Source organism: Talaromyces stipitatus, genomic scaffold, assembly GCF_000003125.1.
Source record: "Talaromyces stipitatus ATCC 10500 scf_1105507295491 genomic scaffold, whole genome shotgun sequence".
NCBI lineage: Eukaryota > Fungi > Ascomycota > Eurotiomycetes > Eurotiales > Trichocomaceae > Talaromyces > Talaromyces stipitatus.
Genome location: NW_002990122.1, coordinates 1,073,210 through 1,100,899, shown reverse-complemented (window position 1 = coordinate 1,100,899; position 27,690 = coordinate 1,073,210). Strand labels below are relative to the sequence as shown.

Below are 27,690 nucleotides of genomic sequence, written 5' to 3'. Positions count from 1 at the left end.
CCTCTACCCATGTCGAGCAGGAGAACCGATTAATCGCGCTCCCAGGGCAAAAGCCTTGGGTTGGCCATATTAGAATGCGGTGAACCTGGGACAAGGCTGACATTTTTATACATGCTTTTCGTGCTGACGAAGTCAACTGGGATTATAATATCTCAATCTGTTCTGTGTATAATTGCATATCGATGCTGAATTGTGGGCGGTCTGCGAGTTGAGTGCAAAACGGTCTGCATCTTGCGTGCAAATGGCCCACCAGTTGCACCACCAGCTGCACCGCAAGTTGAATCGCAAGTGAGTCGCAATTTGAGTTGCAGTTCGATTTGCAAGTTACACCACAAGTTGCATTGCAAGTTGTGTGGTGGCAGCAAGCAGAACTTTGTGCCTGCTAACCAGCTATTCCATACATATAAATAGGCCGTTGAAGAACCAAAATGTTTTGCCAAATTATACCTTATATTTCATCCAAACCTAATCCTTAAATAGTACATTTGTTCGACCATAATCTCTTTGTTCCTCAACGAAAAATGTCCGCTGGCGAAGTTCCTATATTGGTTGACTCCTGTGAATGGAGAACTATGAAGCGACAAGATGGGTCTACTTATCGGGCCAAAATTTCCGATTGTGGGCAAACTACTTGCAAGTGGTCGTCCAGTTATATTCCCCCTGAGCAGTAGAGAGGTTCGTACTGAGCCAGTTCCCAGTTCACCACTCAACTACTAATCGATTCTTGAAGCTCGCATCTCAAAGTTACCATACGCTTCGTGGCAGAGAATCGGTATCCGAGCACTACTAGCACAGTATGCTGTTAGACGCGATTATGTTCGATCAGAACAGTCAAGAAACAAGTATTTAGCGGATAGTACAGAGTACAAGAAGGTCAATTGTAACTAGTGGGTTTATAGTGGTTAGATTCGGCGTGTTACAAAGCGGGTTACACTCCTTTGTTATAGAATGACTCAAAGTCCATGTCCATTAAGTAGTTAATACTACAACAACTGTGCTATTACTACGTAGTTTTCAGTAAACTGAATACGTCCCACTTTAGTGCGAGAAATCGAGGCGGTGGTGCATTAGTTAGTTAAAACTGACCATTAACTAGTTATGATGGTTGGTTAACTAAACAAAGTTTAGTTAATCCCTATAAAGTTTTCCCAAATGTCCGGCGGCAGGATTAATCGCCGCACCCGTGCCGCCAAGTTGGCGGCACGGGTAGCACTTTTCTCTAATTAGTTTAGCTCGGCTTGGAGTCAGCAATATTCTTCAGCAAGCTGGGTTCTCTTTCCTCGAAGTTTCAGGAACTCCCTCCATTGACAATTAACTCGCTGGCATCGACCATAGACTATGGAAATTAAAGAACAATCCGAAATATTCATCGAAAAGGGCGATGACTTTGTCTTTGATCACATAAAACTCATTCTAGAAGAGAATGGCAAATATTTTCACGCTGAAATCAAGCATCGTCTGTCTCCTTCGCTCGTAATCGATGTCGATACGTTACGTCCGGTACCTATTCGAGACTTTTGGCCGCCGTTTGACCGATCTTTAACGCGAGTTCCGAATACGCTGTCAAAGGATTATTATATAAAGCGACCGACTCTGTTATATTACAAGGATGACCAAGCACAAGACCTGAGCACACAAATTCTTGACGAAGCAAACGTATGCGAAATTCTACGAAATAATCCGCATCCCAATATTGCTGAATACTTGGGATGCATCGAGGAAAATGGTCGCATAAAAGGCTTATGTTTTGTTAAATATGCAACGGACCTCATTCAAAGGGTGCAGACTGGGAGAACTCTGGATATAGATTTCTATATTCAAAGCATCGAGAGTGGAATACGTCACCTACACCGATTGGGGCTCATTCACAACGATATAAACCCCAGAAATATTATGATCAGTGAAGATGATAGACCTATTATCATCGACTTTGACTCATGCAAACCAGAGGGAGAAGAACTTGGGAAGCCAGGTACTCCTGGGTGGGTTATCGAAAGCGCAGAATACGCTAGGCAGGAGAATGACTTCTTTGGTCTTTCCATGATCAAAAAGTACTTGATGGACAATTGCGCCTAGATTCCGAATGGTGTATGGGCATGAATGGATCTAATTTAGATACGCCACGTAGCAGTCTGCCTCAACCCGATAGGATGAGGCAGGGCGCCAAATGAAAGTATTTCATTGGCCTGTTCGCAATCCAACAATCTAATGTAGGCCAATCAATAACTAACATCACCAACTAACTATTAGTGTGCCAAGGTGCACTTGTGCTATATATACTCCAACCATTTCCTCGTCCCGACGCAAGTTGAGATTCATTTTGCTCCCTAGTTGAGATACGTTTTGCTATCATTTTGAGTACATCACGTTGATTAATCCAGTTATGCCACGTGTCTGGTCTGATGCCGAGACGGTTCTCTTCGGGATAAACACTAAATTAAATGCCCAAACACGTATTTTGGAGAAAGCCCAGCTTTTTACTCAGTTAAGGAAACAGCTAGAACACGAAAGGGCAAAGCTCGAGACTCTAAATGCGAGGTCAGAAATACGCGTATCGAAAAGGGAGTTATTCAAACGAAATGTCGAACAAGTTACTCGAGGAGGTCTTGCTGCCAATATTCTTCTCCCTTTGGTTCAGATAGAATCAGCGAGACACGTTCAGCTCTTCATATTGTGCTGCTGCAAATTCAGTGACTCTTTGTGCGGCCAGATCAAGGAAAATGGTCTCATTAAAGATTTTGCAGATCTGGTCATTGATGTTATCAAGAGCTGTTCCATGCCGCCAGCAGTTGTGAAAAAATTTGTTACGATGATTGAAGAAGTGTGTGGTAACAGTCCAACTAGCCGGGTACTTTCAGGTATGTACGAGCGGTGAATAATTTTTGCCTCTTAACAGTTTCTTATCGGTATATAGATGCTTGTAAACTATTTTCTCGAAATACGACAGATCGCTTAATTAACCCCGATGATCATGTTGAGGTATTGGCGCAAGCCCCGAACGCAATGCAAAGTCATGGGGAAGGTCAATATATGGAAAGCCAAAGGAAGAGGCCCAGACAGGAACTTCCATCTGTGCAATCTTCAGATGTTTCCACTGGCATTCCAACTGGATTTTCGCTACCTATCATCAACTCACTATCGAATGGAGATGGCCTCCCAGCAATATTTACTGGTATTCCCATCCATTATACATGTTTACAGTGGATAAAGCAATAATTTTTGTTGCATTTTAGGCTTACAAAGCTTACCGAGGGAATTTGGAATACAAAGCACTGCCATAGACTCCTCACAAAGTCCATCTGCTATGGAACAAGGTACTCATCCTAATCGTGTTTAAGATTCACGTGTTGCTTACTACATTTGCAGCTGCTTTAACAGGTGATGTCTATGAGCTCACCATTTTCGACCTTCTGGTGATTGCTGTTTCACATCAGATAGTGGATCAAATTTGTTTGACTGATCCTTACAACCGGCACACACCCCCTTTTGTAACTATAAAAATATCGAATGACTTGACAAATTATTTCACACCGCAACGCAAACGAGTTCATTTCTTCGTCTCGACGTAACCGACTTTAGGCAATCCAGATGCTCTAAACCACCACCCGTTTTTCCACAATACGATTGTATATAAGCTCTCTTGGCTGCCTGCACTGTCGTCTATAAACACACCATCAATATACTTTTCATCCCTGAATATTCGAATCGCACCTGGGCTATCGACGAGGTTGACTACTATTGCGACTGTATCTTTGGGAGGAAGTACCCGCGTTCCTATGGAAGGAGTCTCCCAAGTAATGTCGCACTTGAATTCTACCTGTACATAAGTTAGCAAACTCTGGTACCCTGAGAGACTTCATGCTATACCTTCTCTTCGACAACCTCCAAAAGCTCGTCAGGCTTAATCCTCGTGGTAGATATCTTAGTTATAGGCTCGACCATGTTGGAAATGTATATGACGTTAGATATATCTAAAGCCTCAATCCAATTAGTACAAGTGGTCAGATGCGATATATAGTCAAGCAACCATCAGTAGCCTTTATATGAAAAGAGTAAAGTATGATTACTTCATACCGTCTTGACAAAACTCAGCTCCTACAAGCGGGTTACACCACAAAGGGAATTTTTATTAACACCTGATCGTTTGATGATTAGCTAAAATTCAGTGCTCTGCTCATGTCATCAGTATCTTCAAGGATGAAAGCTGCTGCGTTATTTTGCATTTAAGGTGCTTGAGGCATGACTTACAAAATAAAAGCGTAAGTACAGAGTTAATCTTTGTAGATTGATGTATATGAGGTTATAGCGATCGCGGAAAAAAAAGCAAAGGAGAGATCGGGTAGTGATGCGTCATGATGCCTACCTAAACCGTTCTTAGTTACGTTCTCCAAGCTACGGAAAAAACATATTCCACCACGCTATACTCGTTATGTTAGATTGAAACGTGCGAGAATCTAGCATCTCTGTGAAAATAAGCTCATCTGATACCAATAGAACTGAGAAAAAGGGTAATACTGAACCTTGAACTAAATGTACCACCAGATATGCACGTTCTTCCTCGTATCAAGGGTATTGGCGATCAGTGGTTCCTTTCCCCAGAACGGTCAGCCCGCATCTTCATCCAGGGTTACGCTTCTTATCAAAGCGGACAGATGCATGGACAGTTAGCCGGTTAAAGAGAGACTATGACATGCATTTTTTGCGCTGCACGGTCCTCTACAAATAGCTGACTATGCCCGCGCAATCTCTTTCTTGTTCTATTCAAATTTTGCACCCTTCTACGATTGATCTGACAAGGCAGTGCAAACAAATTAGTAACTTCTCTGACCATGAGATTTTGATATCATATGCTGATGATTAAGCATAGTATAATGTGTTGGTTCCTACGAAAGACCCCAGCAAATTTTCCTGACTGTACAGGGAAGGCACAAAAAAATTGCATTAACTTCGACCCTGAAGAAGACTATATCTAATGGTGCATTCCGGCCGAACAGAGAGGTTCTGAATGTCCTAATCCGACCCCGACAACACAAACAAGCTCCACTAAACGCAGAAGGAACTGTCCTAGACATCGCAGAACCGCTGATCCAGGGAACAAACAAGAGTCGGGAGGCGAGGCGGGTAGTGGAGACGGCGTAGCTGTGAGCGTTGGGGCTTGATGTGTGGCTTGGCAATAATCACGTGCGGAGTCCATCCGAATCTGTGACACGTATCAGCCTTCTTATCAAATACATCTTTTAGTTTAACATGCTTCAACTGTTTATTATCATCGACTTGAAAATGGCAGCATCATTATTCATGGACCTGGATGGTATGCCTATTCTGGACAGCGATGTTATAGGATATGGAGGATCGGGGGTTGTGGTCCGTCGAGGAAACTTGGCCATTAAAATGCCCCTGAGATATCCCGGGAGTTCTGAAGAAGACGTGCAATCAAATATCAAGGTTCTTCAACACGAGCAAGAAGTCTATCGTCGGTTCAATTCTTTTACAGAAGACCTTATTGACCGTATTGTCCCGTGCAGTCGGCTGTGCACGAATGCCATTGAACTGGGCTTCATGGAAAATGGAGATCTCCGCAGTTATTTACAGAAACACCAGCCATCCCGCACTGTCCAAATTGCGTGGTTCCGCCAGATGGCTCGAGCACTTGAGCAGATCCATGGCAAATACGTACTACTGTGTGATATTGCAAGCCGCAACATTCTCCTCGACTCTGATTTATCCATCAAAATCTGTGATTTCAGCGAGGCGTCTATCCTACCATTAGGAACTACTATGGAAACGGTGAATGATCAAGGATTTTCGGTACAGACAGATATTGGGTTGCTCGGGGCGGTGATTTACGAAGTTATAGCTGGTCAACAATGCAAATTCAATCTTTTCGATGGTCCTGCTGCTAGCCAAGCTACCTTCCCCCATCGAACTTCGCTTCCTAGTACGGCTTCACTGTGGCTTGGACATATCATCGAAAAGTGCTGGACTGTAGGAGGTTTTCAAAATGCGCATGCCTTGTCACAGGCTCTCGAATCTGCCGATTTGGAGCAGGAAAATCATTCCACAAACAAGAAATGTACAACGCTGCTTGAGTACTTCAGAGGCGAGACGGAAACTTCAATCATTGTATTAGCAATAACTTTTAGTGCCTTGATAGCTGTCACAACCTGGGTTAGAAGACAAACATAGACAGCGCTCGTGTTTGTGTGTCAGGAAATAAACATATCATCTAATAACCGGTCATTCAGTAATAATTTGCCTAGTATATCATCGCTAGCGTTGCGGTGAAATAAAGATGAGAAAGTTGCATGTCTCGACAACATAAGAGCAGCTTCATCCCATTATTAGAAGTCTATATCTCATTCGAGCGTATCACAAGGGTCTCGTTCTCTAGGTATACTGATGATGGGCTAGAGAGAGTGATATTGAGAAGTCTAACTCTCGGAACGTGAATATCAAACCTAGCGCGTTTCGGCACTGAATATCAGTTAGTCTAACGCGGCACGTGCGTGCCGCGTATATATGTAGTTAGCTACTTCCCGTCCCTCTTACTCTTGGGGGGCAGTCATCAATATCAGGAATTCTATACCATATTGATCAGGCTCGTCAGCTCGTCGGAATAGCTGTTCTACGTGACTAGTGCTAGCGACCTAGACGTAGATAAACCGACACTGATCAGTGGCCGCAGATCAGACATTTATCTACGAGCCCCTATTCCAACGTTAGTGCAAGCGTCCTAACAAAATACACCTTTTTCACACCCTACAGTATACGCTCACTCGTATATCGACTCACCGATATATCCGACCCCATATATCGACCCTTTGTGAACTCTTTACTGAGTCTTGCGAACCTACGAACTCCCTGTACGAACCTACGCACGAAGGACTATTCCTGTACGAATTCTACGCTTAGATCCCCCGTATAAGCCTACGTCACGAACCTACGCTAGAGGCCTACGCGAGAAAACTCTCGGTATTAGCACTAGGTAGGAATCAACGTAGTGAGCCTACGGATTCGGACTTTCCGTCAGAATCGACCTGCAAGAATCTAACGTACGAAACCTACGTACAATCTACGGTGTGTCGACCCACGCACCGAACCACGCACCAAATCTCTGGATTTGGTCTCGCAGATACGTTAGTGTAAGCGTCCTAACGAAAACCTTCCCTTTCGACACCTCACCTCATTCCTTCGATATCCGACACATATCGAGCCTCAGATCAACTTTGATTCAAGCCAAGAATCATCAAAAATGGCAGGACAAAGTGGCAACGATACCGACCAGGCGATGACAGAAAAGAAGACACTCGACGCTACCGTCAAGGCGAAGATAAAAGAATATACGAACACATACGATTCACGTCTGTTAAGAGCGTTCAAACAAGACTTCGATAAGTGGACTTTGAATAACTTCAATACCGTGTCCGTCACCGAACTCGGGAAACTAGTTGATTTGCTTCAAACCAACGGTGTATATGTTACCAACGATGAACAGGATGATGAAGCTGAAAAACTCTATACTCTACTCTCTACAGAAAAATATCGCCCATGGACTAAGGAGGAAGTCATTCGCCACCTCAGACAAGGCAATACAATTGAGTCGAAGGTACTCAATGATCAATTCGAAACAGTAATCAATACATATAATCAACCCTCAAACTACGGCACTAATGAGGCACAAAACCAAACTGGAGAGGGACCCCTCACAAGATCTCGAAGTCAACAACAACTCCAATATCTTTCACCCCGGCAACAAGATACGATACACCACAAGATCAAAGTCAATGGGCGCGAATTGAGCCAGAGCCATCAGATGAAGTCCAATAAGCCCCAAATTTGGCTATCTTCGCACCGTCAACATAATCCATTTCTCAGGCACTTGTTCAACTCACGAAGATATATTCAGACAACCAAAAGTACGGTGGAAATGAGGATTCCTACAGGTCAAAGCTTCGAATCTTTAACGACTACTGTGAACGTCTATCCCTACCAAAGAATGCGTATAAACTCGCTTTCCCAACAATGCTCAAAGGCCAAGCCTTAGATTTTTACTATGACAACAAGGAAATATAGGAAGCAAGTGACCGTGACCCCGTTGAAGGAATTCGTGCCTATTTCGAAGGCCCAGAATATTATCGAACCGTACTGGATAAGTGGAGCGGAATTTCACTTCAAAATACAATCGATGAGAACCCAGAGAAGACATTAAAAGCGTGTCTCAACATGATGCTAATAGAACTTGCAAGTTTATATAACCGCCTAGCTCTAAAACTACGCAACGAAGAATTTTACCTTGCAAGACTTTTACAGGCAACTTGTACACATCCAGCATGCCAACTTGCAACTTCAAAGCAATAAGATACAGTTCCTGGACTAACCCGCGATTTATAATCAGGTGTCAGCCAGTACGAGGACATGATAAAAGCCACAAATAGGCACCGCACTGCAAACCCCAGCACCAACACATACTTTATAGATTGACAGTATTACAACCAACAGTCACGCTCGCCCTCTCAAGGCCATTCACCACGACAGCGCTCCAATCAAAGAGGCAGGAAAAAGTACTTCGTATGTTAAAAACCTGACTGCTAGTTAACACGTCACACGCCCAAGGAAAGAGCGGATTCGAAACGCCATTATTTGGACCACTTTAACAAGCGTATTGATCAATATATTACTGACTACAAGGGCACAGAGGATGACGATGAGGAACTGCCAGAGGAACTCTTATCAGCTGCTAATAACCTTATTCTGACAGACGATTACAAATCCAGACCTACACACAATGCCTTGTCAACCCTGTTCACAGCCACATTCTTTATAATGTACAACGACAACGACACGAACCATGGTCCGTCAATAACCATGGAACTAGTAAACCGTTCCGCTTCGCACTGGATTGCCTCACTATTCCTGAAGCCTGACTTGGAAACTAATTCATACAAAACCAACAAAGCAACTCTTAAGGTTCTGACCCCCAAGTCAAGTCACGTCTATCTAAATGAGGGCCGCTATTCGTCAGAAAGCTTTAAGGGTATTGTTATCGACACTAGCGCCACGCAACTCTCTACAGCTGGATATGGGTAATACCTCGCCTACAAGAGAATCGTCAGAAATATTGATATTAATACTACAATGGCTGGCACGGCAACAGTTCAATTTGGACCTGGTGATCCCTATCAGTCAATTGGGTCAATCGATGTGCCTACACCTATCAGTACTATACGGTTCTATATCCTAACATCCACAACATCATTCCTAATGTCGCTATATGAACTCGATAAACTAAAACTTTATTTTGACAATACCTGCAATCTCCTTGTCAATAAGAAAACAGGAAAAACAACACCAGTTATTCGTCAGTTTGGCCATCCGTTTCTTGTATGGGATTACTCCTACCACACTTACTTACTTGCTTTATTCGACCACAACCCCTGCCTCCTCACCAATGCCAAATTACACCGCCTACACTGCCGATTTAGACACCCTTCAACTAATAGACTTCGCCGGGTACTTACACGTGCGGGCCACGAAACCAACAAGGAAGCAATTGAGTACATTCGCAAATTCTGCCACCATTGTCAAATGTACGACAAGTCACCTGGACGATTCCGATTCACACTGCATGAAAATGTTAACTTCAATCACTCTATCATTATTAATATTATGTACCTTGATAGAGACCCTGTACTTCACATTGTCGACGAAGCAACACACTTCAATGCCGCTGCATGGCTGCCAAATATCTCAACAAAAGTCGTATGGGACACACTCCAAAAGATCTAGATTAATATATACCTGGGACCCCCAGACTTGGTTATCACAGACGCTGGAAAGACCTTTACAAGCAGGGAATTCTCACAATCTGCTTTAGCTGTAGGCACAATCATCAAAACAGTACTAGTCGAAGCACATTGGTCAATTAGAACCGTTAAACGACACCATGCCATGATTCGCCGCTCATATGAAATCATTAAAAAGGAATTACCAGATTTACCTAAAGACGCTGCCCTACAGATGGCTGTCAAGACTGTCAACGATACAGCCAGCCCAGATGGTTTAGTCCCTACGCTTCTTGTTTTTGGAGCTTACCCACGAATAGTAGAATATAACCCTCCTGCACCTACAATTACATAACGTGCCGCTACACTCAAAAAGGCAATGACAGAGGTCCAAAAACTACACGCCGAACGACAGATTCGAGATGCCCTCAATACGCGTAACGGTCCTGCGTCTACAGCTGTATATCTTCTGCCAATAAATTCGGATGTACGCGTATGGAGGGAAGGAAACACCAGCTATGCAGGAGAGTGGAAAGGCCCATACAAATTATTAAGTGTTGAGGGCGAGACGTGCACAATTCAGTTTCCAGATGGACCAAAGCAATTCTGTACAACTGTTGTGAGGCCATATTACAAGGCACCGGATGAGAACGACCAAGACACCAATTCGGAGCATACAAATGAAGAGCCTGAGGCACCTTTAGGCACAAACTCAACACCACCCACACCTCAAGACGACGAGCCAGACACATCTACACCCCAGGCAAGGCCTGCACAGCGCCCCCAACGAAATCGGCAATTACCAGCCCGATATCGAGATGACCTCATACAATCGGTATTCGCTCAATTCGACCAATCACAAGAGAAAGAGATCAACGGCCTATTAGAAAATGGTGTATTCGAAGTGGTCAAAGTAGACGATATCCCAAAAGGCACCTGAATCTTCAATTCGCAGTTCGTCAATGAGATAAAGAATCAGGGTACTGACAAGGCCTTTGAAAAGTCGCGACTAGTCGTACAAGCCTACAACGACAAAGGGAAAGAGATCGTATTGACTCAATCGCCTATAATACAGCGCTGCAGTCAACGCCTGCTTCTGTGCCTTACAATCTGCATTACCGATACCCATCTTTTTCTACGCGATGTCACGCAAGCCTATGTACAGTCAACTACGCCCCTCACTCGCAACTTTTATATACGACCTCCTCCCGAACTCGTGCACCTGTTCCCTCCAGGCACAATATTGAAAGTTGTCAAGCCTTTGTACGGCATCCCTGAAGCAGGTAATCACTGGTTTCGAACCTATCATATACATCACACGGACAAACTTAATATGACAACATCCACCTACAATCTATGCCTATTGCACTGCATTGACCAGTCACAAGGATTTGGCATTGTTGGCATGCAGACCGATGACACCCTCATCCTCGCCGACAACACTTTTGCGAACCGTGAGGAGAATAAGATTAAACGAGCTAATATTCTTTGCAAACCACGAGAGAAGCTTACACCTTCGAACCCGTTAAAATTCAACGGTGGCCTCATTACGGAGGATGCCCAGGGTATTACCCTTACCCAGGAACGCACTTGTAAGCTTATACGGTCTGTACAAGATCGACATGCGGATACAACGAGTTCCCGAGGCAAGGTCCGAAAGGACGTATCACCGCAGGAACAATATGTGGCTCAACGCGCACTTGGAGCCTACATTGCTTCCGTATCGCAGCCTGAGGCTTCCTTTGATCTATCGTTCGCTGCCCAGATTACAAATCCAGCATATTCTCTTCGCCCAGACTGACTTGTTCGTATAACCCATGAGATGCCGTAACGCTGACGCATCGAGATCAGGCCGAGCAGATACTGAAGGAGTTGGCGCTCACTGTGCTGGTTGGTAAAACACACCGACTTCCGCGGATGGTCGCAATAGCTTTGTCCGGTAATGGAATAGCTGGCTGGCTTCAAAAATAGGAATATCTAAACGCAAGATCCTGCGATTGGCGCGTGTCCACTCAGAAATGGAAGAGCGAAATGCACGAAAACTCGTAGGTAATGAGCATGAGTTACCCCTCGCAACACCGATCAGCACGGTTCCTCAGCCGTTCGCTTCTTCTTGGAGGGTTAACAAGCTGCGATTGATTTCCGTGTCTCCTCTTGGGTAGCAATATACCCGTCTCATTTGGATTCCCAACGCTGGAGTGGTGTTGACCGACTGACGGTCTCTTGAATTCACATCTCCTGCGTGAACGAGTAGCCTGGTGTGCTGCAATTTGTCTATCTGAATTATATTGTTGTTTGTTTCTCGTCTGTCGAAGCTTGTTTGATCCATTGGCATTATGCGGCTTCTTGCCTGAATCCAGCCTAGTCTGCTGATGAATACGAGCCGATCTTCCGAGTCCTTCCCCCCTTTCGCCTCTGGCTGTGGTAGAGCCACACGGCTCACCGGTCAACGTAAAAGATGATTCATCGAAGAAAGTGTGATGGAGTTGAGTGTGCTTGCTTCTTTCTCCTCCTCTTTCTCCTTCTTGAGAAGTAGAGGCTGTGGTACAAGGAACCCTCGACCGTAAATCATTGCCACGTTTCTGTCTTTTTGGGCGTTCTTCGCTGACCTCATCGGCTGGACCGCGTTTAAGAGAATTTTTCTCACCCCTGCAATCCGGAATTTTCTCGATCGCCTTCGATTGACTTATCTCAAGTTCGATCAACGGACTTACTGAAGCATCTATCGTAGCAGAGTATCGTAGCGACTTGCCTCATGCTTTGTGATCCGGTAATCCTCAGTGTTCCGTTTGAATCTTGATATGAGATTATTTCGTCTTTTAATGAAATCTCGGTTCTGTATTGCCGTTGCTAGCTTAGATCGAGCTGCAGCTAGAATCCGCCGAGACTTTTGTAGAGAGCTACTGGAGCAGCGCCGTGAATTGGAGATGGCTTGCTGAGCTGACATTATAACTGAGAGCGCTGATTCTACAGGCTCTTCTGCCCGTGTTTCTTCACTCTGGCGCTGAAATGTATTATGTGATTGATATATTCTTTGGTATTAGGCATGCTACCTCCTAAGATTCGTAAGCGATAGCCCAAAAGCTTCAGACAAACGGCTACTGATTTGATCAGTATTCTCTGTATGTAATTTCTGTTGTTGGGCTATGATTGTACAAAGATGCGCAAGGTAAATAACAAGATGCAGTGATATCCTCCCGAGAACCAAGAAACGTGCGGTGCATTCTGATAGGCCAAAATTTCACTTCCTAGGCCTAACCCAGTCGACCAAAGGAGCGAAACTCTGACATTAGGGCCAAAGCGAAAGCAAACCCAGACAGTCCTCAACCTACACGAGAGACTCCTTCTGCAGTGTCCTGTCTGCAGTGTCCTGTCTGCATAGTCCCCAATCTCTAGGCTGATCAGCTTTGAATGCAGTGATGAATACATCCCAAGCAAATTCGGCCTCGACAAAGCTTTGTTATCAATTGGTGCAAGATATTTCCACCAGAAGGAAATCTTTAGCTCTGCGGTGGCGAGAACAAACAATCGCCGCGACAGATCCTTGAAGAAGGACAGCTTGGCCCTTGGCCCAAGAGCCGATTGAATGAGCAGCACGCCCGTGATCGCTCCCTAACATAGTAAATGAGTAGATCCAGCACATACAGCTCGGAGAGTATCGACATGGCCGGCAGTTTCACATCACAAAGGAGAGCACACAAAGGACAGCTCACAAGATACAGCTCACAAAATACAGCTCACAAAATACAGCTCACAAAATACAGCTCACAAAATACAGCTCACAAAATACAGCTCTCAAAGGCAATTCCCAAAGCCTGTTTGACAAAAGCTGACATAGGACCAGCGCAACCGGAAGGACACTGATGGTCGGAATGCCAACGATTCCGTTTGCGCGACCAGTTTCTATCTGGTGGAGTCTCTCAGTTGCGGTGTCTGTAAGCGAAGCCTGTTACGAGGCTTGCCTCAGCTTAAGGCTATAAAGAGGCTGGTTCTCCTCTTTATTTCTACTTACTCAGCCTTTCAACAACTGTGGACCTATTTCAAATATTACATGAACTGAAGTCTCCAAGATGAACTCTTCACCGGAGGAGGATGGGACTGCGCTTGATTGGGAGCGGGTTGTGAACGGAATCAATCTGAAGACCATCAAAACATCTGACAGACTCAACAGACATTGCCTGCGGTCTTCCACAAGGATCCCCAGTCTCAGGCATTCTTTTCATGCTCTACATAGCACCTCTATTCCGTCTAGGAAACCCAAGGAACAGATTTGGTTATGCGGACGACGCAGCTAACCTGGCAATCTCGACATCTCTTGCTACTAACTGCGAAGCCTTATCAGACTCCCTCCAAGAAGCTCTCAACTGGGGTGCTGCAGAGGGCATTACTTTCGCACCAGATAAATATGAGCTACTTCACTTCTCCCGACATAAAGCAGACCAGGACCCAACCTGCACACCTTCAGTGAAAGCTGGATCTATCACAATATCAGAAAACACTAAACGGCTATATCTACGTTGGCTAGGAATCCTCTTTGACAAAAAGCTAACGTTTAAATGGCACGTTGGAGAAACAGCATCTAAAGCCCTCACTGTGGCTAATGCCCTCCGCTCTCTAGGGAATACTGTCCGAGGAGTCAAACCTCATTTACTACAGCAGGCTGTATCAGCCTGTGTACTCCATAAAGCATACTATGGCGCTGAAACCTGGTGGCCAGGACGTACTCGCCCTGGGCCTTCCCAGACTTCAAACCGAGTTGGAGAACATCTTGAGAAACTCACTAAAGTAATACGAACAGTCCTTCCAGCCTTCCGCACAACCCCAATTCCTGTCCTTTATCGAGAGTCTGGTTTCTCTTCAGATATTGAACTAGATCGAATGGCCCTTCTTGCAACTGTCCGCCTTCGGCGTCTTGATCCCTATCACCCACTTCGAAGACCCGCAGAACAGATCGCTAGTAATGGCCGACAAACCAGCCGTTTTGCCCGCCGTATACTGGCCCTCCCTAATTCCGAACAGATAAATCCTCTCCAATACGCTCCCTGGCACCCTCGCGAGTCTCGCGAGAATGCCCAAGCTCGAATAGGAGCTCCTATGGGACGCACTAAGGAACAGGCAGCGGCTGATTTCGCAGACTTCCAACGCACCATCCCCAGCTCGGATATTGTAATCTTTTTAGATGGATCTAGGCTAGTAGACGGATGTGCAGGGGGTGGCTATATTGGACTTCAAGCACACCATCAGTTCCTCCGCTCCTCACTCTCATATGGACACGGGAAAGAGGTCTTCGATGCAGAAGCAGAAGCAGCTCTAGCTGGTGCTCAAGCAGCAATAGCGTACCCAACAGCTCAATTTGCTACCAACCTATGGGTCTGCCTTGACAACCTAGAAGTTGCCACACGCCTTCTATCTCCCTCTACAGGATCTTCTCAAGAAATCTTTGAATCCTTCCGCACCCTTACAGCCGCCTGGCCACTCCGCAAAAGGCTTCCTCACACCAAAAGCGGATCTATCCAAATCCGATGGGTCCCTGGACACGCCAAAATCCCTGAGAACGAAGCGGCTGATCTCGCTGCTAAAGAGGGAGCTGCCTCAACCCCTCCTGCTTTTCACAAATCCTCATACGCTTCGCTAAAGAGACACGCCAAGACTCAATCCCTATCCGCTGCTCAGTCACAATGGCAGAAGGTGGCACCACAGAGTTATCAAGATCTAGAAATAACTACTTCCTCTAAGCGCCCTGGGGAGCTTCAACTCAACCGACTTGACCTCGGCCGTATTATTGTGGCCCGTACTGGTCATGGAGACTTTGCAGACTACCATGAACGTTTTAACCATGATGATGCTCACCTTCTCTGCCGATGCGGAGCACGAAAAGCATCTCTACACTTCTTCTTCTGCCATATAGCTAAGAGACGAGCCCCTCGGCCTCCTGGGCCCCCTTCTGAGGTCATCTCTTTTCTCTTAGGAACTGCTAAAGGAGCACAAAAGCTAGCCTCATGGCTAGCAGAGACCCACTTCTTTGAGGATATCTGTCCTCGCCAACCTCTCCTTAGCACCTAGCTAAGACAGCCCTACTCTTCCTTTATATTTATCTTCTCCTTCTTTCTTTCCCTTCTCTTCTTTCTTTCCCTCTCTGCAAAACTTACTGTTCAGTTATGATAGTGGTGGAGTAATAGGTCATGGAGTGTAGGCGGACCATTACAGCTGGCAAATACCCAAAACCCACTCCAAGTGGACCTCCCTGTAAGACCACGGCAGCTATGGAAACGCGCTAAAGAGTCTCTTATTTGTACATAAATCTGATAGGACCTGAAACCCGAGGCTTACCCCTCGGCGGCCTATGTCCCAGTAGGGATCGGTGGGAAGCGTGCGAGTCACGAACCACGGCCGTTAAATACACACACACACACACACACACACATAGGAAGCAGTCACAATATTAGGAATCAAGATATCTTCATATTGTCAGGCTCATTAGGCCGCTTCGTGTTCGCGCCTTACTACCGTCTATGCTTCGTGATACGGACCGTAGTTAAACCAACATAGGCTAATGCAAATACAGCTGAAATTCCCGAGGGGATTATCCTCACAATCTTCTTACTACTATTCACGCCAAGACGGTAACTAGCTTTGGCGGGTACTTCGTACTATTGTTAGAATATCCCCGTCAGATTAGGTTCAGATGTACGGAGAACTCAGTACATACAATCTTACAAGTCACTTCTTTTCTTTGATCCTAGTAAAACACTCTTCAGGATTGGCCTGGAATAAACCGGCTAATCCGACAGAAACATCGACCTTTTGCTTAGACTCGTCGATCATTAAGTGGGTCCCATGGTGCGCTACGAGACGTTAGGGTCTCGAAAGGGCGCCACATTCTTGCCACACCACTCTAGCCTTATTTGCTTTCCAAAGTGGTTGAGATGTTCATCAGGTGACCTAGAAAAAACTATTATGTCGTCTATGTACACTATAACTGTTTTCCATAGGTATGGTCTGAGTATATTCTCCATCCGTTGCTGGAAAAATGAAGGTGTTGTAGCCAAGCCCATGGTAGATACCTTTAGTCTTTCAAGTCCGTGATGTGGTGTGATAAATGTAGTTTTCCAACGATCTTTCTCATCAATGGGTTGTTGAAAGAACTCTTTCCTGATATCCATTGATGAGAATATGCAGGAGCCACCAACCGCCTCGAAGACGTCGTCCTGTCGTGGGAGTGGGTAAGAATTGAGTAGTAACTTTACATTGATTTTCCTCATGTCTACTACGAATCGTGGTTTGCCATTTTGCCAGACAATAAATCCAGGTGAAGCTATTGATGATGTTTCACTTTCTGGGACTGGTTCAATTCGTCCTTCCTTCTGTAGAGCATCCAAAATCTCATTGGAAGCGGCCCTATCCCTGTGGCTCATCTGATATGGGCTAGTTTTCAAACCGTCGAGATTGTCGTCCTTGAATGGAATTGGCATCCTGGAACCTCTCAGGAGTCCTAACTCCGATTGGAAGAGTTGGCTGTGTTGTTTCAACAGTTGTATAACCTTTTCCTTGATTTCTGGGCCAAATTCGTCGGATATGTCAGCTAGTTCGACATTTGTTGGATCATCCTGAAAACCTATTTGGAATGGAATTGGGTCATCAAAAGCTTCCATCAATTCAGTCTCGTCATCTGTCAACATTGACATGATACGGTGGGACTGTGGAGGGATTTCTTGTAGCCATCCGACCAGCTCTTTGTTAGCTATCTTGATATCCGTTTTCCCTAGATTCGCAACAGGTATGACTGTGGTGTCAGTTGTTAGTAGCGCCCATGGAGCTGATGCATAGGTTTCGGTTGCTAGGTCGATCTTTGGTTCGGGTTGGAAAAGGTATCCTCTCTTAGTGTATGGTAATTTGTGGTGGCCTCGTCTTCCAATCATCACCAGGACGCCTTTCTGTATTCCAGAAGGAATGTCAGTTGTGGCCGTGGCGTATATAGCAACTTTTTTCATCTTTTTTCCTCTATTACACCGGATCCATACATTCCCTTTCTGGCCATGTATTTGTAGCAAATCATTCTTAAGGTCTATGGTCACACCCTCCTTCTTCAATACATTCAGTCCGATCAACAAGTCACAGCTTAGGTTCTCCACCACATGAACTTCCGCTGGAATGCTGATTGAGTGACCTGCTGTTGTTTGAAGGTCTAGGGTTAGGTTAACGTATGCAGATGTTTCGATGCTGCTAGCAATGCCACCGATTGGCGTATTCGTTATTGGAATTTTCTCTTCTTTTGGCCAGTAATGATATAGCGTTTGTTTCGATATCATGGAAATGGAAGATGCTGTGTCTCCGCAGAATTCTAAGTCATATCCGGATGGTGTAGCTGTAATCGCTGTGACATGTGAATAGTTCTGGTACTATCGTCTGGGTTGTCCTTCTGTTTTCTTTATTTTCTTTTCTAATAATTCATAATGGGTTACTGATGTGGTGTGTAATATTCCGGCTTGACAGCAAGTCGCTGGGGTGGAGCCGGATACCGACCCATCACTTAGTTTTTTGATGAATCAGAGGAGCTTGAATCATACACCATTTCCCTATGCTTTCGCAGATCGCGTAATGCATTTTTATCGGATTCAGAAAGAGAGTCCTCGGTATCTCCGGCATGGACCAGATATGCTTTCACTGTTGGTCGTCGAGTCGGGCAATCGAAGTCCCAATGAGGACCTCCGCAGTGTCGGCAGTCACGTAGTCATTCGCGTTTACTAGGAATTTCTTTCTTGGTGTCCTTTTCGGTTTGCTTGTCCTTCTGACGTTCAGGTTTGTCGTCCTTGTACTTGGATTTAGGATATGCTCTGGGTGAGGTATGTGTAGGAGCGAATCGGTTCAGTTGGTTCCAAGCAAGTCTAGCTGGGACTTCCCGTAGAAACAGTCGTCTGGTGAACTCGTCGAGGGACAGGTCCTCCTGTCTTATTGTATTCATGATGACTGGGTCAAGATTTTCCCAGACTCTGGTGACGATTTCGTCCTCCTCCTTGATGTTGGCTTCCTGGAGGAGTATGACCTTCCTTTCTACATACTCTCTTAGTGGCAGGTCTTTCTCCTTTGCGAAACGGAATTTGAGCTTATCAGCCTCTTGTCGCGCTTCAAATGAGCTCTTCTTGAAGCGCTGTTCTAATTGAAAGATGCACTCTGTAAGGGATTCCTGCATTGTATCTGTGATTCTGTCAGAAAGATGCGTGTACCAATCACGTGTATTGCCCCGTAAGCACAAAGGTATGATATCGAGAACTGGTTCCTTTCCATATGATCTAGAAAGCTGCCTAATTCGTTTGGTGAAGGAGACCACCGAATTTTTCTTAGAGTGAAAAGCATAACATCCTCTGGTTTCAGTGATTTACATGGGCGTCGATTGGTAGGTAAGGAATTCCGGTGTCGTCTATTGTCGCGTCGGTCTTGGTGACGGTGTCGTCTATGGTAAACGTCTGATTCTGAGGATGATTCATCTGAGTCATCAGGCTCACTTGGTATCCGACTTTGATGAGACTGTCCACTTGAACTACTTTCCTGTCTACCTGACGGTTCACGTGATTCGATCGCTTCGAGTTGGCCCCGTCGTTCTTCTGGATAGTTTCCTGTATCTGTCCCGGGTTGGCCGTTGGCTATGTCTATCTCCGTTGGAGCCCGTTCAGATGGTCCGGCGCGGAATCTCTCCATAAAAAGTCGGAAGGTCTCGATGTTATTAGCGGGATATCCAGAGCTGTTGATAGCGTCCCGTGCTATTGCTAAAAACTCCTCATATTTTGCAGTATCCATGCACGCAGCTAATGCCCGAGCCTGCGTATAATCGGTTTCCCTGATGAGTCCCGCGAATTGCGTCTGTTGTTCTTCGGAAATACGCCGCAGTAATGTCAAGATGTAGACCACATCTCTTTTGTATTGTGTTTTGGAGTAGGAAATATGCGGTTGAATATTAGTTTGAAAGATGGAGGTAATCCATCCTGGTACTGGAGTAGGTTCGCTCATTGTGATGGGGGTTAGGGTTGATGATAGTGTTGTAGATTCGATAACGGTCGTACCTTCCGTTTTCGTCCCTGCTTGCGTAGGCACCTCAGGCACAGCTTGTGCAGCTGTCTCCGGCCTTTTTCGTTGAGCAGGTAAAGGAAAGTTGATTATACGCGCGATATCTTTGATTTCGAATGATGTGAGGTGCTGTCCAGTCACCCAATCCAGTGGTCCGTAAAATTCACAGCCGTTGAGCTTCTCTGGGTCGACCGCTAGTCCTCTCCTTGTAAGTATTGCTGTGAGAGCTTCTGTGAAGCCTGGTTTCGATCGCTTTTGGAACGCTGGTAAAATTAAGAAGCTATGAAGCCGTAGAATGCGTTCAAGTGTCTCTTCGGTTATATCATCCATGTAGTCTTGTCCAATAGGATGGCGGCGTTGCGTGGATCGATGTTGAGGAGGGGAGAGTTGCGATGAAGATCGAGAGAAGAGTACCTGCTCTCACTGAATCCTATACGGATTCACAAAAGGAACAACTCCTATACGGAATCTGTTCTGTCCCTAGCTATACGCCTGGAACAATGCTACCATTTATAACGGCACACTAATCGTGGAAGGATGATCAAATCATTGGTCTCTATCTAGGTCTCCGGGGACCAGTAACTAACTAAGTGGTGTCACGTGACAAGGGGTCAGCACAGCTGTAGTTAGCTTAGATTTGTCGGATTGGTGGGTTTATTCCAGGCCAATCCTACAAAGTGTTTTACTAGGATCAAAGAAAAGAAGTAACTAGCAAGATTGTATGTGTTAAGTTCTGTATCTCTCTCTCTGTGACGGGCTAGGCAACATCGCCGTGCAAGACGACGGAAGCCCTAAACCCTAGGGTGATATCTATAATGGGAATATCCTTCTTTTTTTTTTTTTTCGGGATTTCCTAAAAAGGCACCGAGGGGGCCATTGTACGAACATGTAAAAAGTGTCTCTGCGCGCTGTCAAGTCAGCTTCTTTTCTTTTCCCCTCCATGCTTAATTTTCTCGCTGCAGGTTACCCTTAGTTAGAGCTTTGGAATGAACATCGTCACACTCTCCATCAGGTTTCAAAGCCGGGTCCTTTATAGACACCTTTGGCGGGGTGATTTGTGAGCTATCAGGAGGGGTAAATATTGGGCTGAAATCTAGGTGCCCAGATATATGCCTAAAGGTGCCTTTTAGACCTGTAAGATTGAACAGTCGATCTTTCTGCCTCGTTTGAGAGCCGGATTGTCTGACAAGATTACCAATAACAACAACTAACTTAGCACATTAACAACCTGTTGTTGGATATCTGATACGCTAATCCCATTCTGGACAACCTTACTAATCGGTGAATCCCCGGAAAAACACAATTGCCGATCCCAGGTTTGGCACAATATCGACAGCCCTACTTTTGGATTCAGGATTGCTATTTTGCCACTATATTGTGTATATAAAGAGGATCAAGATGCGTAGCTAGCTGTGTTTTTAGAGAGTGTGCAAATCAGAGTCAATTATTCCTCACCCAAATTGTACGCTCCTATCAGAGCCTAACCCCGTTCGGACTAGTACCAAAAGATTCCAATACCTGTTGAATATCACGTGGCTGCGGCAGGGATGTGGGGCCGGGCATATTTATTTATATAACGCCCCTGCCTGTATCTAGCAAGACAAAACTAGCACAATATTACCATCAGTTCAACCTACTGTAACATAGCATTTCATATGAGAAGGTCAACCTGGATGGAGAGTTTCTGCGATCTACAGCACTTAGACCGATCTAATGAGGTACTCTCCATATTTAAATGTTGTCTACTGTATTGTTAACGTCGCTAAGTTGGTCGATCTAGCCTCACATTTCACTAATCAGAATTCTTATCGCTAGAACTGTACGACGGAAAGATCTGACTCTTGCTATTCACCATCTTACATGCCTTGATTGTCAGAATTAGTCAATCTTCAAGTGTCATATCCTGGATTCCGGCATAGTTTCTGATCTCCCACATCATTTGCACCCATCCTTTCACGTCTTCTGGGCTCATAGCGTCCTCGTCTTCAGTATCATCGCCCAACCAGTCACCAAATTCATCTAGGGGATCAAAATCGTCGTATCGTACGAGGATGAATGTTTTTCCTTTAAGATATGCGAATTCGAAATCTCTGTTGATTAAGCAATATACTGGTCGCCTCCCATTTCCACTCTGATCTGCGAACCAAAAGCCAATGAATACGCCTTCATGGATGAATATGGGAGTTGAACACTGTTCACAATCTGGGTCATCCTCCTCGACAGTAATACCTTGCTGTGAGTTACTTTCTATCTCTATCGAGGGGATTGGTTTGTCTGGACATCTCCTTGATGGCATTGTGCATCGCTTCTTTGAAGCGGGCTGGATAGAAGGACTCCCATCTTGTTCCTGTTTGAGTTTTGAGGATAATCGGCGAGACGACTCTGAGACAGTCTGTTGAGTTGGCGATTTATGGCTTGCCATGTTTGCTTGCATTACGACAGCAATGAGTTCACAAAACTAGTACTCTCTGCGATTAGCACGTTTCTCACTCGGTGATACTGGGCACTATACCTCTGGTTTAATGTCCTGGATTTCTTTTGATGATGGGATAAGTAAAGGAAAATGGAACAAGAGTGCAGACAGAGGCCGTTATATAGTTAGACCACCAAGAATTTTGGTGCCCTAGGATGCCGAAACCCAGACCGTGTCTGCGACGCTACGACCAATCATGGTTCCAGCGGAAGTACATGGTGAGGCAGGTCGATAGAAGTAGCTCTCAATCAGGTGATGCCAGTACGCTTGGAGCATGGCATGGTAGTCATTCCCGGATTCAAGAACCACTTCGGAGCAGATTCTGCCTACTGACAGGCTCTGCCTGGGCGTACCCACTGGGATGAAGTATCGCCTAGTCAGAGGTGGATAACAATTATAAGCAGCTGGTTACGGAGTTACATCCTATGTGAGAGGTCGGTTCGAGCTCTAGGAAAGATGGTTACGTCGTCGTCAATGGATGATGCGGGTGATTGCTCTCGTCCGCTCCGGGATAGCGAGATCGCAAGTCGAATTTTCCACTTTGGGAAAGCTGGTATGAGAAGCCTGACCGAGTGCGACACTCGCGATTTCCTACCAGCGATATCATACACTAACACACTGACACACTGACTGGTCGACAAGAACCTGATCAGTGCTGTTGCACCACGCATCACCTACCCTCCTTCTGATTAGGACAAGTCCAGCCTCGTTGGTTGTGAATGCTGCACGTTTCTAGCCACTTCTCTTGGATGATAGGTCCGTGAATACATCCTCTCGTCCGCATCAGGTCTGACACTACAATAAACTCTCTATCGCTGATTTCTAGATAGATGTCTTGGGATATGCTGCATGTGCACTTTGTGGACGGATGATAGACTGATTCTTTTCATCGTCTTGTAGAGACACTGCGTCAGTGATGAACTGATTGGTGATGCAATCAATAATCACTCCGCTACATGACTGGCACGGGCCATCAGTAATCTTTGTCGCTGGGCCTCCAGTGACCGAGGTGTCTTCTTGGATTAAATTAAAGAGCAAACCACCAGTTACTAGACTGCTACCAGATCTCTTAGCGCCAGTGGCTTAGTCGACCGTGGAAATATGCTTGATTGGTGGTGTCGAAGAGAGTGTTATCATACACTTGTGCATGGCCACGACAGAATCTAGCGCTAGTGATTCTTGCAGAGACGTCGGCCTGAGTAATGGCCCTCCGGAGACACAGCCATGACTGATGGAGGATTGGATGTAGCCCCTTTTGATGATGGCATCTTTCCGATAATACTCTGATTCTAATTTGCACCCCTTGCGAAGAGATCGGTTCTAGCTCCAAGAGAGATAATGAAAGGAGACCGTCTGCCATGTAAGATGATTGCAACACTGGTTGTACGGAAAGTTCCCTTCAGAGTCATTACTGCACGAGATTGAAACGGAGTCTACTAGTGGCCGGTCGCAACCGGAAGCGAACACGGACGATTAGTTATCAATGCTTAGACGAAGAAGCTGCAATGCGAGCTAGGTTGTATGGCTAGAGAGAAGACGGTCGTGGGTAGTGCTTGATTGGCACAAACGATAGCTAGCTGATCAGGAGACCATACCATTTCAAATATCCCAGCTTCAAAGTTTCCTTACTCTCTTTCCGATGTCTCACATCGTCTACTGCCTTCAGCTATACAATGGAACCCCAAGATTGCTATCACGTACACTTCAGCAAAGTCCTAGATGGCGCACAGCCACGTCGTGAACATGCTCAAAGCAAAACAGAAGTTATTGTCATTGAAGATGATGATGGTCGTCAGTCAAATGATCGGGCGTCCAATGCGATAATACAAGATCAGCATGCTCCGGGACCATCTACCAATCGTAAACGCAAAAGAGACAGTGATAATCTTTCTTCCAAAAGTGTAAGTCTTAGCCTGAAATATTGTTATGCCTCTCTTCTGACTATTAACAGCATGACTCTTCAAAGAGGTACCGAGATATGTGTCAATCCTTCAGTAACACGGTTGCTCGACTCAGAAAAGATTTACGTTCCTCAGAATCAGAGAGTCGCAGACTTCGACAACTTTTTGACACGCAAAAGGCCCGCAAGAGTTTTGAATGTCCAATCTGCTTAGAGGAGAAGGAGAAATGGCTGTCTGTCCAGTGTAGGCACCTCATCTGTTATGGTTGTGTATTTGGATGAGGTGAATGGAAACATAGCTTTTGTATGAACGAAAAACTACTTAAGTGGTTCCTTACTTATGTAGAACTAATGAAGAGTGATTTTTCAGAATTGCTAGAGACTTTTTATATTCTCCTGTCTTACTATGGAAGCGTCTACTATCATCGCAATCAGTAAGCCGTATGAGGATTGCGGTACGAACTTGGAAAGACTTAGATAACTCAATTGAACTTCGGGGTCCAGCCCTGAATGATTTGAGTTTGTAAGAAATCTATGATAGAAAATTCTATGTCACAGTCGAATGGGCATCACTTGCATGACGCTGCAGCTCCATTTTCCGGAGGAATGTCTGACCACAAACTCCACAGCTTACGACATTGCCTTCTACAATATGCTTGAGATGTTTGCGCTTGATATGCTTGGTGACATCGCCATGCGCCTTGAACGTTTGCGTACGCTTCACAATGTCGAGATTAGGGTTACCCACGCAAAGGAAACATAGAAGAGGCCTTTGAACCTTTTCCTTTCTATTTCTGGATCTCGAATCCATTGATACCGCACGAATCGCTTCGTGTAGTTTTGACTCTTGTGGAGAGATTCCTTGATCCTTTGTCTCAACTTCTGGGTGGGAAAGTTTATGGGTTACGTCAATAGGTCCATGCACGGAGTATTGCCGCTTATCGTGAGCGATGCGGCAAGTATCACCCTCCTCAAATAGACAGTAGGCGGCGATAGCGTCAATCGCTTCTGTCCGTCGAAGCATTTCCCCCTCCAAAGTTGGTCGTGGTAAAGTCAGAAGAGCTGCGCTGAGCCGCTTCTGAGGTAACGGTATTTCCTCAGATTGATAAAGACGATGACTCACAGACTCAGAGAGCTTCACGCCAGATAATTGTCGCTGAACCTCTAGCATAGGCTGTTCCTGGTCATATTGATTCTGTATCTCCTTGAGCAGCGCGTCCCGAGCTCTCCGGCGTGCGCTCCCTAACTCCTTGGTCAGTTGCTGATAGAGGTCATATTTAACCGTGCCTTTATGCTGAGATAACGGGCGACCGAGGCGCCGGCCCAGATGGTCTCGCCGGCGGATGAGATCCTGAATCTCAGGAAGTTGATTGACAGATGACGACTGTGCCGTGGTAAGCTCTTGTGGCCGGTTCGGGTCAATTGTCCGGCTCATACGGCAAGCAGCTCGCATCATTTCCTCCTGGGGATCAAGACCGCGAATGATGCCCGCCACATCCTTGTCGATGCGTCGCGAAAGGTAGTATTTAAGGAATGTTCGAGTATCAGCATGATGCATTATCAGGTTTCGAAGAGCATCGCTGACCGAGCCTGCAAGATCGTTGTTAGAAAAAACGTACATTTCCGGTATGCGGCAAGCAGAATCATTGCTTACCACTATTGTCCAATGCCTTCGCAGCTCCATATCGAAGGCTGTATGGACGGGCCACCTGCCGGAATGAGGTTAGGACACCCATTTTTTTAACCCACGGCAAGAGGGTCGAGTAGGGGAGCGGTCGGTCATGGGAAATCTCTATTCCCCGAGCGGTGCGTTCAGACTGACGGAAGATCGGAACATCGTCCAATGCAGGATCAAGCAGCAAACTGTAGCTCATTGCATTCCGGACGGATATACAGTCGCAAGAGCTGTTCCGCCGACACCAGTACTTCTTCACCATCTACGCAACGGAAGGCACGGTCAGCAAATAATAGGCCCAGAAGAAAGACATGAGGGCTGAGGACTAGCGAAGGATCGAAGATGATTTCCGGGAGAGGAAATGTATTTCTAATCGTTGTCAGATAATAGCACGCGACAGAGTGATAATGATCAAATGGGAACGCCACATACTCATCTTTTGCACCAAGAAACTCCTTCGTAAACTCAAAGGTGAGCTCGATCAAGATTCGGTGCGGGCCACCACAAGGGTCCCGAAGCAAAGTCACTAGAATATGTCGATAGCAGAGGTCTAAGATCGCCTGCGGCCGGTTTGTAGTAAGGCCAGCGAGCTGCAGAAACAAGCACAGTTCGATCCGATGGCGACCATGGCCAAACTTCTTCCTGGTCGTCACAACTGTAGTCTCTACAACTTTTGCAAGGTCCTCCACATACATGACTGACTTTGCACGGCCCTTCTTCTTCAGATGGTACTTCTTAGAGAGATGTCGAATCACCTGTGATCTGATCAGCTGCAATAAATCCAATTTTTACACAACCCCGGCCTGAGGCCGCTCTAGATGGGAAAGGATCGTACCCGTTTCATCTGACGCGTGGTAACAGGATCAATCTTGTCGCCGGTGGCTCGTTCGTGCACTAGACGAAAGACCTTCCAGAACGTCTGCAGTGAGCTCTTGGTTTTGATGCCGCGCAGCCGGCGTCCACCTTTCCCACGACGTAGGTTCAGCACCCATTCGAGGAAGGTTCCCAGGAATTTCGCTGACAGTGCAGAGTAAGACTCCACAGGGTCTGTCTGTGTATATGAGCAAAATCTAGAAGAAGTGAGATTTGTGCAACAGGCCGCTGGCAAGTCTAGCAGCACGTACCCATTCCAGCATCCTTCCACCCGATCGAGCATGCGTTGAGTTCCAGAACTATAGTCCTCCTGATTATAGATCGTTTCGTCGAAGTTTTTGAGCTGATCGATGTAGTACTGCGGAGGATGTTCGTTATCGGCGAGGAAATCTGCGAGGTCACTTTGATCTTGGGCGTAGTTTACATCGTTGTCGTTATCGTCATCATCATCGCAGGTGAGATCAGTCTCTTGGACAGCGTCGACATCACTGAAGATAGCATCATCTGCTTCAGACGGTGAATCATCGACCTTCTCGCGGCAGTGTCGTCTTCGCGTCATCCTTATATATGCGAACGTCTGGTGAAAGCAGAATGATTCCTGAGTCAACAACAAGTGTATAGAGTGTCGATATCAAGGGAGGAGACGCCGGTGATCCAACTGAGGGGACCGTCGAGGAAACGGTGTCTTATACGGACAGAGAGACATAGTGGAAACCATGTTTTTGCCTAGCGTGACCGAGGAGAGGCAGGAAGGTGAGAAGGCCATTTCTGGCTCTCCTCAGGAGCCTGATGGCTTGGAAACGAGTCGGCGGCAGCATCGATCATTTCGGCGCTAACACATGCCAAGCCAGGAACGGACAGTGGTGGGGTGCGAGAGCGTGCGTGGAAGTAACGAAACGGGAGCGTGGTGGAAAGGTTTGGCAAA

The 27,690-nt window shown here is 45.8% G+C and overlaps 12 protein-coding genes across 13 annotated transcripts, besides 6 other annotated features; 6 read left to right on the top strand and 6 right to left on the bottom strand.

Annotated features, from left to right (window-relative positions):
* Positions 1-1,152: 1,152 nt before the first annotated feature.
* On the top strand, positions 1,153-2,076 carry TSTA_110990 (uncharacterized protein; the record flags this gene model as incomplete). Its single annotated transcript, XM_002488632.1, has 2 exons — positions 1,153-1,206; positions 1,336-2,076. The coding sequence occupies 2 exons, from the start codon at positions 1,153-1,155 to the stop codon at positions 2,074-2,076; spliced, it is 795 nt and encodes a 264-aa protein (XP_002488677.1).
* An 836-nt stretch (positions 2,077-2,912) lies between these two features.
* On the bottom strand, positions 2,913-4,302 carry TSTA_110980 (uncharacterized protein). Of its 2 annotated transcripts, XM_002488630.1 has the most exons (4): positions 4,249-4,302; positions 4,075-4,136; positions 3,868-3,971; positions 2,913-3,817 (listed from the first exon to the last, which is right to left on the bottom strand). In XM_002488630.1, exons 3-4 carry the CDS (start codon positions 3,940-3,942, stop codon positions 3,548-3,550), a joined length of 345 nt encoding a protein of 114 aa, XP_002488675.1. In that variant the 5' UTR covers positions 3,943-3,971; positions 4,075-4,136; positions 4,249-4,302; the 3' UTR covers positions 2,913-3,547. The 2 variants fall into 2 exon arrangements, with proteins under 2 accessions (XP_002488675.1, XP_002488676.1); XM_002488631.1 differs by lacking the exon at positions 4,249-4,302 and having other exon boundaries at positions 3,868-4,170.
* Positions 4,303-4,798: 496 nt separating this feature from the next.
* Positions 4,799-6,186, top strand: TSTA_110970 (serine/threonine-protein kinase HT1, putative; the record flags this gene model as incomplete). Its single annotated transcript, XM_002488629.1, has 2 exons — positions 4,799-4,814; positions 4,868-6,186. Exon 2 carries the CDS (start codon positions 5,248-5,250, stop codon positions 6,184-6,186), a length of 939 nt encoding a protein of 312 aa, XP_002488674.1. The 5' UTR covers positions 4,799-4,814; positions 4,868-5,247.
* Positions 6,187-6,993: 807 nt separating this feature from the next.
* On the top strand, positions 6,994-9,087 carry TSTA_110960 (uncharacterized protein; the record flags this gene model as incomplete). The annotated part of the gene is made up of 4 exons (XM_002488628.1): positions 6,994-7,978; positions 8,074-8,317; positions 8,485-8,561; positions 8,593-9,087. The coding sequence occupies exons 1-4, from the start codon at positions 7,253-7,255 to the stop codon at positions 9,085-9,087; spliced, it is 1,542 nt and encodes a 513-aa protein (XP_002488673.1). The 5' UTR covers positions 6,994-7,252.
* A 48-nt stretch (positions 9,088-9,135) lies between these two features.
* TSTA_110950 (uncharacterized protein) lies at positions 9,136-10,137 on the top strand (the record flags this gene model as incomplete). Its single annotated transcript, XM_002488627.1, has 2 exons — positions 9,136-9,759; positions 9,787-10,137. 2 exons carry the CDS (start codon positions 9,136-9,138, stop codon positions 10,135-10,137), a joined length of 975 nt encoding a protein of 324 aa, XP_002488672.1.
* Positions 9,151-11,370: a mobile genetic element.
* Positions 9,457-9,864: a mobile genetic element.
* TSTA_110940 (uncharacterized protein) lies at positions 10,162-11,583 on the top strand (the record flags this gene model as incomplete). The annotated part of the gene is made up of 2 exons (XM_002488626.1): positions 10,162-10,695; positions 10,738-11,583. 2 exons carry the CDS (start codon positions 10,162-10,164, stop codon positions 11,581-11,583), a joined length of 1,380 nt encoding a protein of 459 aa, XP_002488671.1.
* Positions 11,584-13,654: 2,071 nt separating this feature from the next.
* Positions 13,655-15,845, top strand: TSTA_110930 (uncharacterized protein; the record flags this gene model as incomplete). Its single annotated transcript, XM_002488625.1, has 2 exons — positions 13,655-13,730; positions 13,954-15,845. The coding sequence occupies 2 exons, from the start codon at positions 13,655-13,657 to the stop codon at positions 15,843-15,845; spliced, it is 1,968 nt and encodes a 655-aa protein (XP_002488670.1).
* Positions 13,956-15,686: a mobile genetic element.
* Positions 15,846-15,860: 15 nt separating the features above from the next.
* Positions 15,861-15,920: a sequence feature (GA-rich).
* A 261-nt stretch (positions 15,921-16,181) lies between these two features.
* Positions 16,182-16,206: a microsatellite.
* Positions 16,207-16,627: 421 nt separating this feature from the next.
* Positions 16,628-17,773, bottom strand: TSTA_110920 (gag/polymerase/env polyprotein, putative; the record flags this gene model as incomplete). Its single annotated transcript, XM_002488624.1, has 2 exons — positions 16,628-16,724; positions 16,755-17,773. 2 exons carry the CDS (start codon positions 17,771-17,773, stop codon positions 16,628-16,630), a joined length of 1,116 nt encoding a protein of 371 aa, XP_002488669.1.
* Positions 16,700-17,377: a mobile genetic element.
* Positions 17,774-18,513: 740 nt separating the features above from the next.
* TSTA_110910 (uncharacterized protein) lies at positions 18,514-20,179 on the bottom strand (the record flags this gene model as incomplete). Its single annotated transcript, XM_002488623.1, has 2 exons — positions 19,298-20,179; positions 18,514-18,977 (listed from the first exon to the last, which is right to left on the bottom strand). The coding sequence occupies exons 1-2, from the start codon at positions 20,172-20,174 to the stop codon at positions 18,514-18,516; spliced, it is 1,341 nt and encodes a 446-aa protein (XP_002488668.1). The 5' UTR covers positions 20,175-20,179.
* A 1,547-nt stretch (positions 20,180-21,726) lies between these two features.
* On the bottom strand, positions 21,727-22,266 carry TSTA_110900 (uncharacterized protein; the record flags this gene model as incomplete). The annotated part of the gene is made up of 2 exons (XM_002488622.1): positions 21,727-22,073; positions 22,179-22,266. The coding sequence occupies 2 exons, from the start codon at positions 22,264-22,266 to the stop codon at positions 21,727-21,729; spliced, it is 435 nt and encodes a 144-aa protein (XP_002488667.1).
* A 2,498-nt stretch (positions 22,267-24,764) lies between these two features.
* On the bottom strand, positions 24,765-25,953 carry TSTA_110890 (uncharacterized protein; the record flags this gene model as incomplete). Its single annotated transcript, XM_002488621.1, has 2 exons — positions 24,765-25,807; positions 25,872-25,953. 2 exons carry the CDS (start codon positions 25,951-25,953, stop codon positions 24,765-24,767), a joined length of 1,125 nt encoding a protein of 374 aa, XP_002488666.1.
* Positions 25,954-26,068: 115 nt separating this feature from the next.
* On the bottom strand, positions 26,069-27,324 carry TSTA_110880 (uncharacterized protein; the record flags this gene model as incomplete). Its single annotated transcript, XM_002488620.1, has 4 exons — positions 26,069-26,261; positions 26,325-26,647; positions 26,728-26,962; positions 27,017-27,324. 4 exons carry the CDS (start codon positions 27,322-27,324, stop codon positions 26,069-26,071), a joined length of 1,059 nt encoding a protein of 352 aa, XP_002488665.1.
* Positions 27,325-27,690: the final 366 nt, after the last annotated feature.